Source organism: Galeopterus variegatus, unplaced genomic scaffold, assembly GCF_000696425.1.
Source record: "Galeopterus variegatus unplaced genomic scaffold, G_variegatus-3.0.2 Scaffold992, whole genome shotgun sequence".
Taxonomy (NCBI): domain Eukaryota; kingdom Metazoa; phylum Chordata; class Mammalia; order Dermoptera; family Cynocephalidae; genus Galeopterus; species Galeopterus variegatus.
This window is the reverse complement of record NW_007727103.1, coordinates 332,187-346,388: the sequence shown is the minus strand read 5'-3', so window position 1 is coordinate 346,388 and position 14,202 is coordinate 332,187. Positions and strand designations below refer to the sequence as shown.

At 36.3% G+C, this 14,202-nt stretch overlaps 1 protein-coding gene across 1 annotated transcript in view; it reads left to right on the top strand.

The window, feature by feature from the left end:
- MKLN1 (muskelin 1, intracellular mediator containing kelch motifs) overlaps positions 1-14,202 on the top strand; it is a 173,691-nt gene that overhangs the window by 55,224 nt on the left and 104,265 nt on the right. Inside the window, exons 3-4 of the mRNA XM_008574054.1 lie at positions 8,391-8,533; positions 9,828-9,916. Of these exons, the coding sequence (XP_008572276.1) occupies positions 8,391-8,533; positions 9,828-9,916 (232 nt within the window). The remainder of the gene's footprint in view (positions 1-8,390; positions 8,534-9,827; positions 9,917-14,202) is intronic.

The window sequence follows — 14,202 nt, the reverse complement described above, 5'->3', positions numbered from 1 at the left end:
ACTTGATGATTTCCATTCCTCTGGGTATATTCCCAGCAGTGGGATTGCTGGGTAATATGGTAGATCTATCTGCAATTGTTTGAGGAGCCTCCATACCATTTTCCATAGAGGCTGCACAATTTTGCAGTTCCACCAAGAATGTATGAGAGTTCCTTTTTCTCCACAACCTCGCCAGCATTTATCGTTCAGAGTCTTTTGGATATTAGCCATCCTAACTGGGGTGAGATGGTATCTCAGGGTAGTTTCGATTTGCATTTCCCGAATGCTGAGTGATGTTGAGCATTTTTTCATGTGTCTGTTGGCCATCCGTATATCTTCCTTTGAGAATTGCCTATTTAGTTCTTTTGCCCATTTTTAAATTGGGTTACTTGGTTTTTTTTGTTGTAAAGTTGTTTGAGTTCCTTGTATATTCTGGATATTAATCCTTTGTCAGATGTATGTTTTGCAAATATTTTCTCCCACTCTGTTGGTTGTTTTTTAACTGTGAATTGTTTCTTTTGCTGTGCAGAAGCTTTTTAATTTGATATAATTCCATTTGTTTATTTTTCCTTTGGTTGCCCGTGCTTTGGGGGTCGTATTCATAAGGTGTTAACTTATGTGAAGTTATCAGACTGCTAGTTCCTTCACAATCTCACTGACCTTTGGGATTGACACGCGTTTTAATTTTAGTGATTATGGTTGGTGTGAAGTAGTTATAATTTATGAATTCCCTAATGACTAATAATATTAAGCACTTTTTTGCCATTTGCTTATTAACTTCTTTTATCTTTTTATGAATTCTTTTGCCCATTTAAAAATATGGGGTTGTTAGCTTTTTGATTATTGAGTTCTAGGAGTTGTTTACATATATTCTGGATATAAGTCCTTCGTCAGTTATAAATTGCAGATATTTTCTCTCAGTTCATGGCTTGCCTATTCATTTTCTTAGTGCTATCTTTTATTTATTTTGAAAAGCTATTGGGATATAATTGACATGCATTTTTAGTGTACGATTTGATAAACTCTGACATATATACCCCTTGAAGATACCACCACACTTAAGATATTAAACATATCTGTTTCTCCCAACAGTTTTCCATGTCTCTTTTTAATTTTTTTTTTTTTTGAGACCGGCCGCACCGCGCTTAGCCAGTGAGTGCAGCGGCGGCCATCACTATATAGGATCCGAACCCATGGCGGGAGTGCTGCTGCGCTCCCAGCGCCGCACTCTCCCGAGTGCGCCACGGGCTCGGCCCCTTCCATGTCTCTTTTTAATTTTTTTTTTTTTTGAGACCGGCCGCACCGCGCTCAGCCAGTGAGTGCAGCGGCGGCCATCACTATATAGGATCCGAACCCATGGCGGGAGTGCTGCTGCGCTCCCAGCGCCGCACTCTCCCGAGTGCGCCACGGGCTCGGCCCATTCCATGTCTCTTTTTAATCCCTCCCAACCTCCTCCACCCCCCATCTCTAGGTAACCACTGACTGTGTTCTTTCACTATAGATTCATTTGCATTTGTATGATTTTATATAAGTGGAATAATACAGTATGTGTTTTTGTCTGACTTATTTCACTCAAAATAATTATTTCGAGATTCATCCTTGCAGTTTGCATCAATGATTTATCCATTTTTATTGTCTAGCTGAATTCTGTTGTATAAATATATCACAGTTTGTTTATCCATATAACTGTTGATGGACATTGGATTGTTTTCCAGTTTTTGGCAACTACAAATAAAGATGCACTGATATTTAACGTATACATCTTTATGGTTTTAATTGGCATTTTTCAAATGATTAATGATGTTGACCATCTTTTCATATGCATGTTTGCCTTCCTAAATGTTCTTTGATGAAGTGTCTTTTCAAAAGGTTTCTCCATTTTTAAATTTATTTTTTTCCTTAATATTGAGTTTTGAGAGTTCTTTATATGTTTTGTTTATGCCCATTATCAGATACTTGATTTGCAAATATTTTCCTCCCATCTGTTGCTTCTCCCCCACTGCTACTCCCAACCCCCACCTCCACTGCTTCAGCCTTCCACTGTCCCAGTATTAGAGGGAATCATTATTTAGAATGATGCTAGCTAGCTATGGATATTTTACAGATACCCTATATCAGTTTGAGAAAATTTCCTTCTAATTTGTAGTTTTCTGAGAGTTTTTAATACTGGATGGATCAGATTTTTGTTGTTGCTCTACATCTTAAAACACTTCCATGTTTCTCTACTTCCCTTAGAATAGAGTCCAAATGTCTTAATATGGTCATAAATTACAGCTCCTTCCAGCAAGAGGTGCTCTCTATTCACCTACCTCATGAATCGTGGCTGATCTTGCAGAAAAGTGTAAGGAAGTGATATTGCGTCTTCTAAGCAAGGCCTCTTAGAATTCTGAGACAACTGTGCTTTGAAGAAAGCACATTTAACTTCCTTAAGTTGTGAAAGCTGGCATGGAGAGACCCAATCCGTGGAGAGGCTACCAAGCCCAGCCTTCATTCCCAACCCCAGCTAAACCCAGTTCCCCATCTAACCCACCAGCTGATACCAGTGGAAGAACTGTCTAGTGAACCAAGAGAATCATTAGAAATTGTAAATCACTGTTATTTTTACGGCACTGGGATGATTTATTATACAGCCTCAGACATATATAGATATATAATCTGGACTTTTATTTTATATATTATATTATATATAATCTAGTCTCATTTCCATTCTTCCTGTTTCTTTGCCAGTCCTTCCTATCAGAGTAAATGATATTACCAGTTACCCTGTTATTCAAGTCAGAAAGTAAATCACCATCCTTGATACCTTCTTCTCTCCTTACATCCAGTCTATCACTAAATCCCATCAATTATTTCTCCAATATATAAACTTTAAGCCAAAAGTTCATGGAAAAATAGAGTTAAAAGATAATATAAGTCTTTCCATAAGCTTTTTAAAGACCCCTCCTATGTCAAAACTGTCTACTCCTCTTCATTTTCCACACCATCCTAGTCCAAGTCTCCTTCTTCACATCTCTTACCTGAATTACTGTCGTAATAACATCCTAAGTGGTCTGTCAGTTCCTCTAATTTATTCTCTCCAAAGCAGATTGTTTGTGTGTGTGTGTATAATGTTAATCAGATCATGGCTTTCCATTGTACTTAATAGATCCTATTGCATTTATAATTCAAAACCCCTTATAATAGCACAGACTGTATGATCTAGTGACAGTCCATCTCTTCATTCTCAACATGTAACATTCTCCACCTTGCTTACACTGGCATTTTAACACTACCTGGAACTAACTCATTGTCATGAGATTTACTGCTTTTTTGCCTTGTTGGCTCTGTTTAGTGGGTTGAATAGCAGCCCCTATCTCCCACCCCTGAAGAAAAGACATATGTGGCACCTCAGAATGTGACTTTATTTGGAATAAAGGTCTTAGCAGATGTAATTAAGGTAAAGATCTCAAATTGAGATTGTTACCGACAGACCAGGCTTGACTTGCCCTCTTGCATTAAACAAGTGACCTGAAAGTCCAAAAGTTGGTACGAGGATTGGAACGTTTATTCAGATTACCGATACTCAACTAAATGTGTAACCAAGCAAACAAAGAGAAAAGAGGAGCAGTGGGGTCTAGTTTATCCTAGTCCCAATTGGCAGGGCCAACCTATTCCACTGACAGTAATTGATAAAAGCAGTTCTCACCACTGTTGTCAGCACAAAGAAGAAAAGTACTGACTAGATTTAACTCAGAGAAACAAAGCATAGCCAGGAACCCTCCAGGGTGTACCTATACAGAATAGCAGAAGAGGGCTTGGAAAATCAGAGAAAGGTAAAGAGAATTTTAGCGGCTTCCAGACTTCGAAAAGTACTGACTAGATTTAACTCAGAGAAACAAAGCATAGCCAGGAACCCTCCAGGGTGTACCTATACAGAACAGCAGAAGAGGGCTTGGAAAATCAGAGAAAGGTAAAGAGAATTTTAGCGGCTTCCAGACTTCCAGTCACTGTGTGGCATGGGAATGAATCCCCACCACTCTCATAATCCCCCATTAGGGGGAACCTGCTCAAGCAAGATCTTCCCAGTGTAGGACTGACCTTCCCACCTCTGCTAGTCACCCATCAAGGCAAGTCACTGCTGGCCAGAGGGAGCATGCATCTCACAGGTTGAGAGGAGTTTAAGCTGTAGTTCTCTGGCAGTCACATTAAAGAGGAAGAAAAGGGGAAGAAAGGAGAGTAAAAGATGAGGTCTCAGATAGAAATGAGGAACTTACTGGGAATTGGACAAAAGATTACCCTTGCTACACCATAGCAAGGAACTTGGCTGCATTGTGTCAATGCACTTGGACTTTGTGGAAGGTGGGACTTAAGAGTTGTGACCCAGAATGTTTGGCGGAAGAAATTTCTAAGCAGCAAAGCACTAAGAAAGCTGCATGGTTACTTTTAACAACCTACTCTGAGTTAATGGCAACAAAGGCGTGATGTAAAGCCAGAATTTAAAAGGGAAGCAGAGTGTAAAGATTTGGAAAATTTGCAGCCTGGCCATGTGGTAGAGAAGCAGAGAGCAGGAGAAAAAAGCAAGGGTGAAGCAGGTAAACTGGTTAGCTTGGTGGTGGGGCAGCCGGATGCTAACAGCCAAGACAATGAGAAAAAAGCCCTGAAATCATTTCAGAAGCCTGGAAGGGTGCCCCTTCCATCGCAATCCCTGAAGCCTAGAAGGACTAAGTTGTCCTGGAGGACAGACCTGGGGCACAGCTGCCCTCAGGAATCACCTCCCAGCATCCCAGCTGCTCTGGCTAGAGCAGCCCTGCCTCACGTGGCCCCAAGTGTGGTTTTTGCAGCAGCTCTGGAGAATAGAAGCCTGAAACCTCGGTGATGTCCACATCATGTTAAGTCTGTAGGACAGTAGAACATGAGAGCAGTGGAGGCATAGCAGCCTCCACCCATATTTCAGAGGATGTATGGAAAAGCCTGGGGGCCCAGGCAGGGACCTGCCTCGGGTGGAGCCATTGGAGAGGCCATCTACTAGAGCAATGCCAAGCAGAAAAGTGGGGCTGGAGCCTCCACAGAGAGGGAAATGTCTAGTAGAGCCAAGTCAGCGAGGTTTCTGCCAGGACCCCAGAACTGTAGTGGCACTGGCAGAGTAAAACACTAGCCTGGAAAAGCCACAGGCTACAGTGCAGCCTACTGGGCTGTGCCTGGCAGAGCTGTGGGAGTGAGGCTGTCCAATGCTTTGGGGGCCCAAATGCCCCATTGTGCCCAGGATGCAGGACTTGGAGTCAAAGAAGATTATTTTGGAGCTTTAAGACTTAATGTCTACCCTGCTGGGTTTTGAACTTGTGGTCTGTTTCTCCTTTCTTTTGTTCTATTCCTCCCTTTTGGAATGGGAATTTGTATCCAGTGTCTGTTTCACCATTGTATCTAGGAAGTAGATAAATTTGATTTTGAGTTTTACAGGTTCACAGCTGGAAGAACTTTTGCTTTTGGTCTCAGATGAGACTTTGGTCTTTGGACTTTTAAGTTGGGGCTGGAAGAAGCTAAGACTTTTGGGACTGTTGGGATAGAATGATTGTATTTTATATGTGGGAGTGACATGAGTTTGGGGGGGCCAGGGGCAGAACAATAGAGTTTAGATGTGTTGTCCCCTCCAAAACTCATGTGGAAATCTGATCCCCAATGTGGCAGTGCTGGTAGCTGTTTGAGTCATGGGGGCAGATCCCTCATGAATGGATTAATGCTCTCTCTGGGGGTGGGGGTACTGAGTGAGATCTTGCCCACGAGAGCTGGTTCTTTAAAAAGACTCTGGCCCATGTGATCTGCTTGTACCCGACATCTGCCTGCTGCTTTACGCCCTGGGTAGAAGAAGCCTGATGTCTGCACCAGACACAGCTGTCCCAAAATCTAAAGTAGCTGAGGTCATACTCACACCAGCCACTACTGCTTGGGACTGCATTCTTCACTCCACTTCACTCTGCAAGCTGACTAGACTCCAGACAACATCAGCCCTGGTCTATTCACTCCGAGGGCTGACTGGTCTATGCATGGCAGAAGCCTGAGGATCTCCAATGAAAAATTGTGCCCCTGCAGAAATTGCTGGGCTTGGCTTTTTGGGACTTTTTTATTGTTTTGCTTTTTTATTGCGTGTATCACATTATCTCTTTCCCCTGTTAACAAGTTATAATAATGATGCTGTATGACTGGGCCGTGTCTGGCTACAGTCAAAGCATCAAAGTGGGAAATGAGGCACCCATGTTCTCCTGAGTGGTCATATATGCCAAGCTGTATCCTGCCCTGCCTTAACGGCTAAATGGGCCTGGAACTTTTCCTGCCTAAATGGAAGTTATAACCATGTAAGGTCACCACTTTACCCCAATGTAAAAAACCAGAAGTGTAACAATATAAAAGAGATAGCCCTGCTGCATTTGGGGCTCAGCCTTTGTGACAAGACTCTGCTGAGCTGCTGCCAGCATCAGTAAACTCTGCTTTCTAATGCAAGCCTCGATGTCCTGCCTCTCCTTGAGAATTTGCTGTAACACGCTGTGTGTAACATTATTACCATAAACTGAAGTATTTCTGTGATTTTTAATAACAAAAATCCTATATGGTTATTAATAAAAGTATGTATGTCCGAGCAATGCTTTCTGTTGGATTTAGGAGTGTAGTATATGGGGTGATGGATGGTGTACAGCAAATTTTATAGTTGTAGCAAGTATGAGTACTCCATTCCTTCTAACGGCTGAATAAGGTTCCATTGTAGGTAAATACTGCATTTTTGTTTGGCCATTAATTAGTTAATGGACATTTGGTGTTTCCACCTTTTGGCTATTGTGAATAGTACTGCTCTGAACATTCATGGGTAAGAGTTTGTTCAAATATTCTTTTTCACTTTAGTATGTACCTAGGAGTGGAACTTCTTGATCATGTACTATTATTCTATGTTTAACTTTTTGAGAAACTGACAAACTATTTTTTGCAGTATCTGTATCATTTTACATACCCACCTGCAATACATGAGAGTTTCAGTTTTTTCATGTCATTGCCAATACTTGTTATTTTGCATTTTTAAAAATTATAGCCATCCCTAGTGGGTGTAGAGTGGTATTTCATTGTGGTGTTGATTTGCATTTCCCTGATAACTAATGGTGTTAAGCATCTTTTCATATGCCTGTTGGCCATTTGTTCATATTCTTAAGAGATGGGTTTATTCAGATCCTTTGCCCATTTTTAAACTTGTTGCTTGTCTATTTGTTGTTTAGTTGTAGGGGTTATTTATATATTCTAGATGATAATAGACTCTTATCACCTATTTGATTTGCAAATATTTTCTCTCATTCCCATAAGTTGTCTTTTCAATTTCTTGGCAATGTTGTTTGATACAAGTTTTAATTTTGATGGAAGTCCAAATTATTTCATATTTTGTTGCTTGTGCTTTTGATATCATTTCTAAGAATCCATTGCTAAATCCAAAGTCATGAAGATTTACTCCTCCATTTTTGTGTAAGACTTTTAAAGTTTTAGCTTTTACATTTAGGTCTTTGATCTTAAAGAATTAATTTTTGATCAGTTTTGATCCATTTTGAGTTAATTTTTTGTGTATGGTGAACAATAGGACCACCAACTGTATTTTTATCACCTTTATCACTGGTATTACCCATTATTATAAGCATGAAGCCTGTCCAACATAATGTCGGAATTGTTTTTCTGAATAGCTTTTCCCCCATGTATTCAATCAGTGGTAATTTCATCTTTAATTTTTATAAATCAGAAATGGTCTGCATAATGTAAAATGTGTTCCCTAATTAACTGATCCCATTTTATCCAGTGTGTGGTAGGAAAACTTTAGCTACATTAGATATATCTATGAGTATAGTAGGTCTTGGTTTTTTAATTTCTAAAATTGGCAGGGGTGATTAGTAAATCTGTTTCTAGGTTTAAAATTTTATCACTAAATTCAGACTTTAGTTTTGGTATTGAAGCATAATTCAGGGGAATATGTAATTGTTATTTGTGCATTCTAATCTTATTTAGTTAGTCATAATCTGGTTGTATGAGGGTACTTCAAAAAGTTGATGAAAATTTGTTTTATCTTTTAATTCTATTTTTCCATGAACTTTTTGAAGTGCCCTTATATCTTTTATTAAATACCATTCCTTGATTAGAAGTTATATCACTAGTTTTTTATTTTTCCCCTTCATCTATATTGTTCAGGGTAAGATATTTTCTGGAAGCTACTAGAGTAAAAAGTGGTGATGGTATGGTAACCTTTATAAGGCTGTTGTACTATTCTTTAGCTTTTTAAAAAAATCTGCCAGTACAGGATGGGCAGAATGGACCTTATACCTCCTTCTGTTAACTGTCAAAAGTTTTAACTTTTAAAGTTTTCTAATTATTTGTTTTAAATGGAGGATATAATCTGGTTGTTTCTTTTTTAGTACTTGATTCTGAAGCTTGAAAGGCCTGCTATAGTTCAGAATATTACTTTTGGAAAATATGAGAAAACTCATGTCTGTAATTTGAAGAAATTTAAAGTCTTTGGAGGAATGAATGAGGAAAATATGACAGAGCTATTGTCCAGGTGAGTTATGGGGAGGAAAGAATTGTCTTTTAAATAAACTGCAGTACTTTAGTCTCTTTGTAGCTAAATCTGCATGGTTTGATTTTTCTTTCAAGGGAGCAAAGAATGTTTCTCTTATTCTGTTCCTAGTGCCTTATTTAATACTGTGGCTTGAATTAGCTTTTTTTAAAACCACCATATACTAGTTAATACTGTTATCAAAGAAGAAAGAATCAAATTTTGGGTTATTTTTCTTCTTTTTCAATCATATTTTTGAACTATTAAAGACGTCAGAAAATACCTTCAGCTTTAATCAAAATCTTTGCTATACTCTTTGCTATTAAAGTATAGGTTCTATCCAAAACATTAAGATTGATTGCTTTAATCCAGAAGTAATATTCTAGGAGTTTACTTCAAGTTGAGACTAAAAAGAGGAAGGTTTTGTAAATGAAAAAAATGTGTGACTGCACCTAGTACAGTGCCTGCTGCTTTGAGGGAGCTCAGTAAATTTGAGTTTTAACAACATAGACCACCAGAAATGAAGGTGTTAATCTGCCTCCCAGATAATGAAAAATCAGATAGCCGTGGAATGGACAAAGAAAGCCACAGAGATTTAGAATATATTTCTGACATGGTATGTCCCATTAACACAGTACTTTATATAAGTAAATATTACTTTTATACTGTACTGCATGTAAATCATGCAGGTATTTCAGGACATAAGGCAAACTGAAGGTAAGTGACTTTCTCATAAATACTTGTTGTCAACCCTAGCTGTTTAAGTAGAGAGATGATATGGGTTTATTTTTATTCAGGATAAAGCAGATGCTGTTAAACCAACAATATAAGGTTGTCTTTGAAAATTTATTGAACTATAAAAGGAACATTGGTGCCTCAATCAGAATTAAATAACTTAATTCTTTGGCAAATTCTAACATTTGGCTTTGTTTAAATTGTCAGATATGAGTGTGAATTTTCCTTTTTACTGCTTGAAAACTTTATGTCATATTCACTTACATGTTAAGGACACTAGATCCTGTCATTTATTTCCAGATACTGTAGCCACATTCTTTAATTAATACTGAACATTTTTCATTAACCCTCATATAATTAAGAGAATACAGTTATATTGCAGTTGATTTGAGTGTAGAAGTTTTGACCTCTATTCTCATGTTCAACTACTTGTTTATATTGTCTTGGTCCTATATTTTGAGCATTGGTTTAAACTTAAAATTTGAGTATGACATTAATCTGTGTTTTACTGTGTTTACTAGATTATGAAATTAGATTTGATAACCTTATTTTTTTTTCATAGTGGCTTAAAGAATGATTATAACAAAGAAACATTCACCTTGAAGCATAAAATTGATGAACAGATGTTCCCTTGTCGATTCATTAAAATAGGTAAGGTTTTAACATTCTGAAAGAGAAACACATTCTTTATACTGCTAGTAAACTACAGCCTGTGGACCAAGTCCTGCAGGGCCTTGTTTTGTTAACTAAAATTTTATGGGAACATTGCAATACCGATTTGTTTACATATTGTCTATGTCTGCTTTTGTGCTGCAAAGGCGGAGATGAGTAAGTTGCAAGAGACCACATCGCCCACAAGGCCCCAAAAGTTTACTGTTTGGTCCTTTACAGAAAAAGTTTGCTGACCTCTGCTTTTATAGATCTGTTACTAAGTGACAGTTATTTCAAGTAGAACCTTTTCCAGATATTTTCTCACTTGAAAGTTTTCTTAGAAGATTTATGAGACAGAATGATTTGATTGCCTTTATTTTATGGAAGCTTTATCAGTTCTAAAGCTACAGCATTCTAAAATCAAATACTGATGAATTCCTCAAGACAATGTATTATGATTATTTTCTGTTCTTTTGTATTTCTCTTTTTTTTAGTGAAATGCTCGTCAAACCCATTAAATTGATTTCATGACCCACTAGTATGTTTGAAACCACTGTTTGAAAAAATGCATGTTTTTATTGAGCAAGTGTTTTAGCTTAAGAAAGTATTTGTAATATATCCTCAAAATTAGTATATTTCATGTTATTTTGTTTTTCTTTAAGATTTGTTATTTAGAAGGTAAGAAGGTTGAGGACTTAAATTTTTTGATTTCCATCTACATTGTATACCTTTGAAAATATTATATTAAAATTGGGATTAAAGTGAATCAGATCCCTCAATAATAATAAAAGCCAGAACCCCACATTTTGATTTGGGAGAGTAATTTCTCTTTTAGAACAAGCAGTGTTTTTCATAGTCATTGCTTTCCAATCTATCAAGAGTTGGCCTATTCGTTTCATTGAGTCAAATACTTCTTTTGGGTGAAAGAAATATCTGAGGTCTTGATAAAGACTACTTATAAAGGGAAAACTGTTTTTAGAATAGTTGGATGTCCAATGTGTTGCTTTCCTTTTTTAACCACAATTTCTGTTGTTATAATAAATAATCGTAAATAAAAGCCCATATCCTGTTTTCTTGTGAGAATTAATGAACAAGCAAATTTTTTGAATAAGTTGAACTCTTGATCATCAGTATTTAGACTACCCAGTTCCTAAAGATCCCTGCATAGCTTTAACAATTCTACAGTCTTATATTTCAAATATCCAAGCAGTGGAAATTGGAATTCTTTCATCTCTTTCTATCAGCTTTTCTCCTTTTTCTTTTTTTCTTTTATTGCTGAGTTTAAGTTTGTGCACTGTAAAAATTTTTCTCCCAGCTTTATTAAGATATAATTGACAAATAATTTTATGTATTTACAGTGTACAATGTGATGGTTTGATATATGTATGCATTGTGAAATGATTAAATCAAGCTAATTAACACACCCATTTTTTGTGTGTGGTGAGGACACTTAAGATCTACTCTCATAGCAATTTTTAAGTATGCAATACATTATNAAGAAATATCTGAGGTCTTGATAAAGACTACTTATAAAGGGAAAACTGTTTTTAGAATAGTCTATTCTAAAACTGTTTTTAGAATAGATGTCCAATGTGTTGCTTTCCTTTTTTAACCACAATTTCTGTTGTTATAATAAATAATCGTAAATAAAAACCCATATCCTGTTTTCTTGTGAGAATTAATGAACAAGCAAATTTTTTGAATAAGTTGAACTCTTGATCATCAGTATTTAGACTACCCAGTTCCTAAAGATCCCTGCATAGCTTTAACAATTCTACAGTCTTATATTTCAAATATCCAAGCAGTGGAAATTGGAATTCTTTCATCTCTATCAGCTTTTCTCCTTTTTCTTTTTTTCTTTTATTGCTGAGTTTAAGTTTGTGCACTGTAAAAATTTTTCTCCCAGCTTTATTAAGATAAAATTGACAATTAATTTTATGTATTTACAGTGTACAATGTGATGGTTTGATATATGTATGCATTGTGAAATGATTAAATCAAGCTAATTAACACACCCATTTTTTTGTGTGGTGAGGACACTTAAGATCTACTCTCATAGCAATTTTTAAGTATGCAATACATTATTATTACCATGCTGTACAATAGATCTCTAGAACTTGTTCATGCTGTCTCACTGAAACTTTGTACTATTTAGTTAACATCTCCGCATTCCCCCCATCATCCTTTAATTGTAGGGCATAATGTCTTTTACTTGACTTGGGGTTAGTTTTTTGGTATTCTGGCAAAATGATAATTGGAACTTTCCAAGTGATTGGAGGCACTTAGCCCATTTGATATTTAAGATATTAATATTTAGATAACTTCATATTTCTTTTCTGTTAGAAGACGTTAGTACTGGTCTTCAGTGTGTCTGCTTTTCAATCTTTTTCCAACATTCTCTTGATAAGTTTTCTTTGAAAGTAATACAAGGAAAATATGGAACTAAGAGCCTGTATGTTAAGTTAGTATTTTTAGTTTATGACCATATTTTCTTAAAAAATCATTTTGATAAAGACTTGCATGATGTGTAGCTCTCTTTGGGTGGTGATTTGACACATATTTATCTGGTTGGGATAAATTGTGAGAATTTGTTTTAAAAGAAAAAAATGTTTGAATACTTCACATTTATGTTCTACAGTGATACACTTGAAATATCTTGCTTTATTTAAAAAACAAGTTAATTCTTAATGCAAGTTCTAAATACAGTCAGCCTTCAATTATTCACAGTAATGGAGGGAAATGGAAGCAAGACTAATTCAATGGCAGATAATCTCCAAATCGTACATTGATATATAGCTATAATAATTTTCATTTATAGTGAATATAGCTTATTCATTAAATTTTTGCTTAAACCAAATTAAAGTAAGTTTGGTCACAGATTGTTAACAAGGTAAATGAGTTCACATGTTTACAGTGTGGCAGGTATTAAGTTTTAAAATCTGTTGTGGATAATCCAGAGTGCCAGCATAGCTGAATTGATTTTGGCTGCTTTCCTTCAGGTAAATTTTACCTTTAAGTTACCTTTTTTGTAAAATGAGGATGATAACACCCTTTCTGCCTAATGGTAGAGGGCAGGTTACTACATTGGATGTTTTCTTGAGTTCTGTTCTAGTTTGTGGGTCTGTGTTAGCTTTTAGAATTTTAACTTAGGGTCTTATATATGAAGGAAGTGATTGCATTTTGAATGCTTCTTTCTGTGCATTTTTATACTTATATTCATAAAGCTCTTGTTACATGCCTTCTTATATGTGGTATTATAAGTACTATAGAAAAAGAATATGCACTAGTATAATTTGAACCATCATGTTGTTTCAGCAATCATTATTTAGAGTTTATTTTTTTTTATTGTTTTTCATGGTTTTATAAGCGTGTTCACATATGGTGTTTCATTTGAATATCATAATGGCAGATAAAAATCTTCCCTTTTTTAGTTGAAGAAACTGAGGGTAGAAGTCAAATGACTTGTTCTAGGCTACGTATAGCTAGCATGTGATGGATCAAAGACGTAGCTTTTGTTATATTCATCACACTTTTGGTTATGTGCTTGTATTGCTTTGAAGTAACAATAATCATAATAGGTATCATTTATGAAGTTGCCTAACACTTTGTGAGATATGTGTTGATGCACTTACCTTACAGATGAGGAAACTGAAGGTTGAAGTGATTTGGCTGAAACCACACAAGTAGTAAAATATAGACATGGAATGCAAACTCAAGTCTGTCTGCTTCCATAGGTTGACTTCTCTTTCTATGTGATGTATATAAGAATTGTTTCCTCAGAAGATTGTGAAATCCTGTCTTCTGTTTCCTCAAGATTTCAAAAGCTCCCGGCAACCTGCTTGCCTCATTACAGACATTGTATGTGCCCTTTTTGAATTTATTGTATAAGAGGTTGTGGGGATAAGTCAGTGGCTTCATGAATGTGCTGAGGGAAAAGTTGCATCTTAGTGTTCTCTGACTTCTCACTAATAATACAGAAAGTTCATGAGAAGATCTTGTATTATCTTTTATTTCTATCTTTCCATGAACTTTTGAAATACCCTTGTATAAAGCATTTCCTTCAATTATGAATATAGGCAGTGATTCATAGTAGTAACAGTACCTGTGACTTGTCACAAATAGAAGTTACACGTTTTCCCCATCATATTACAGTGTGGCACATATTTTTCTCTTCTCTGTTTTTTTTTTTTTTAAACAGTGTGGCAAATATTATCACAACTTTGAAATGATGGTAATTGTTAGACCTGCCGCGTTTTCCCCATCATATTACAGTGTGGCACATATTT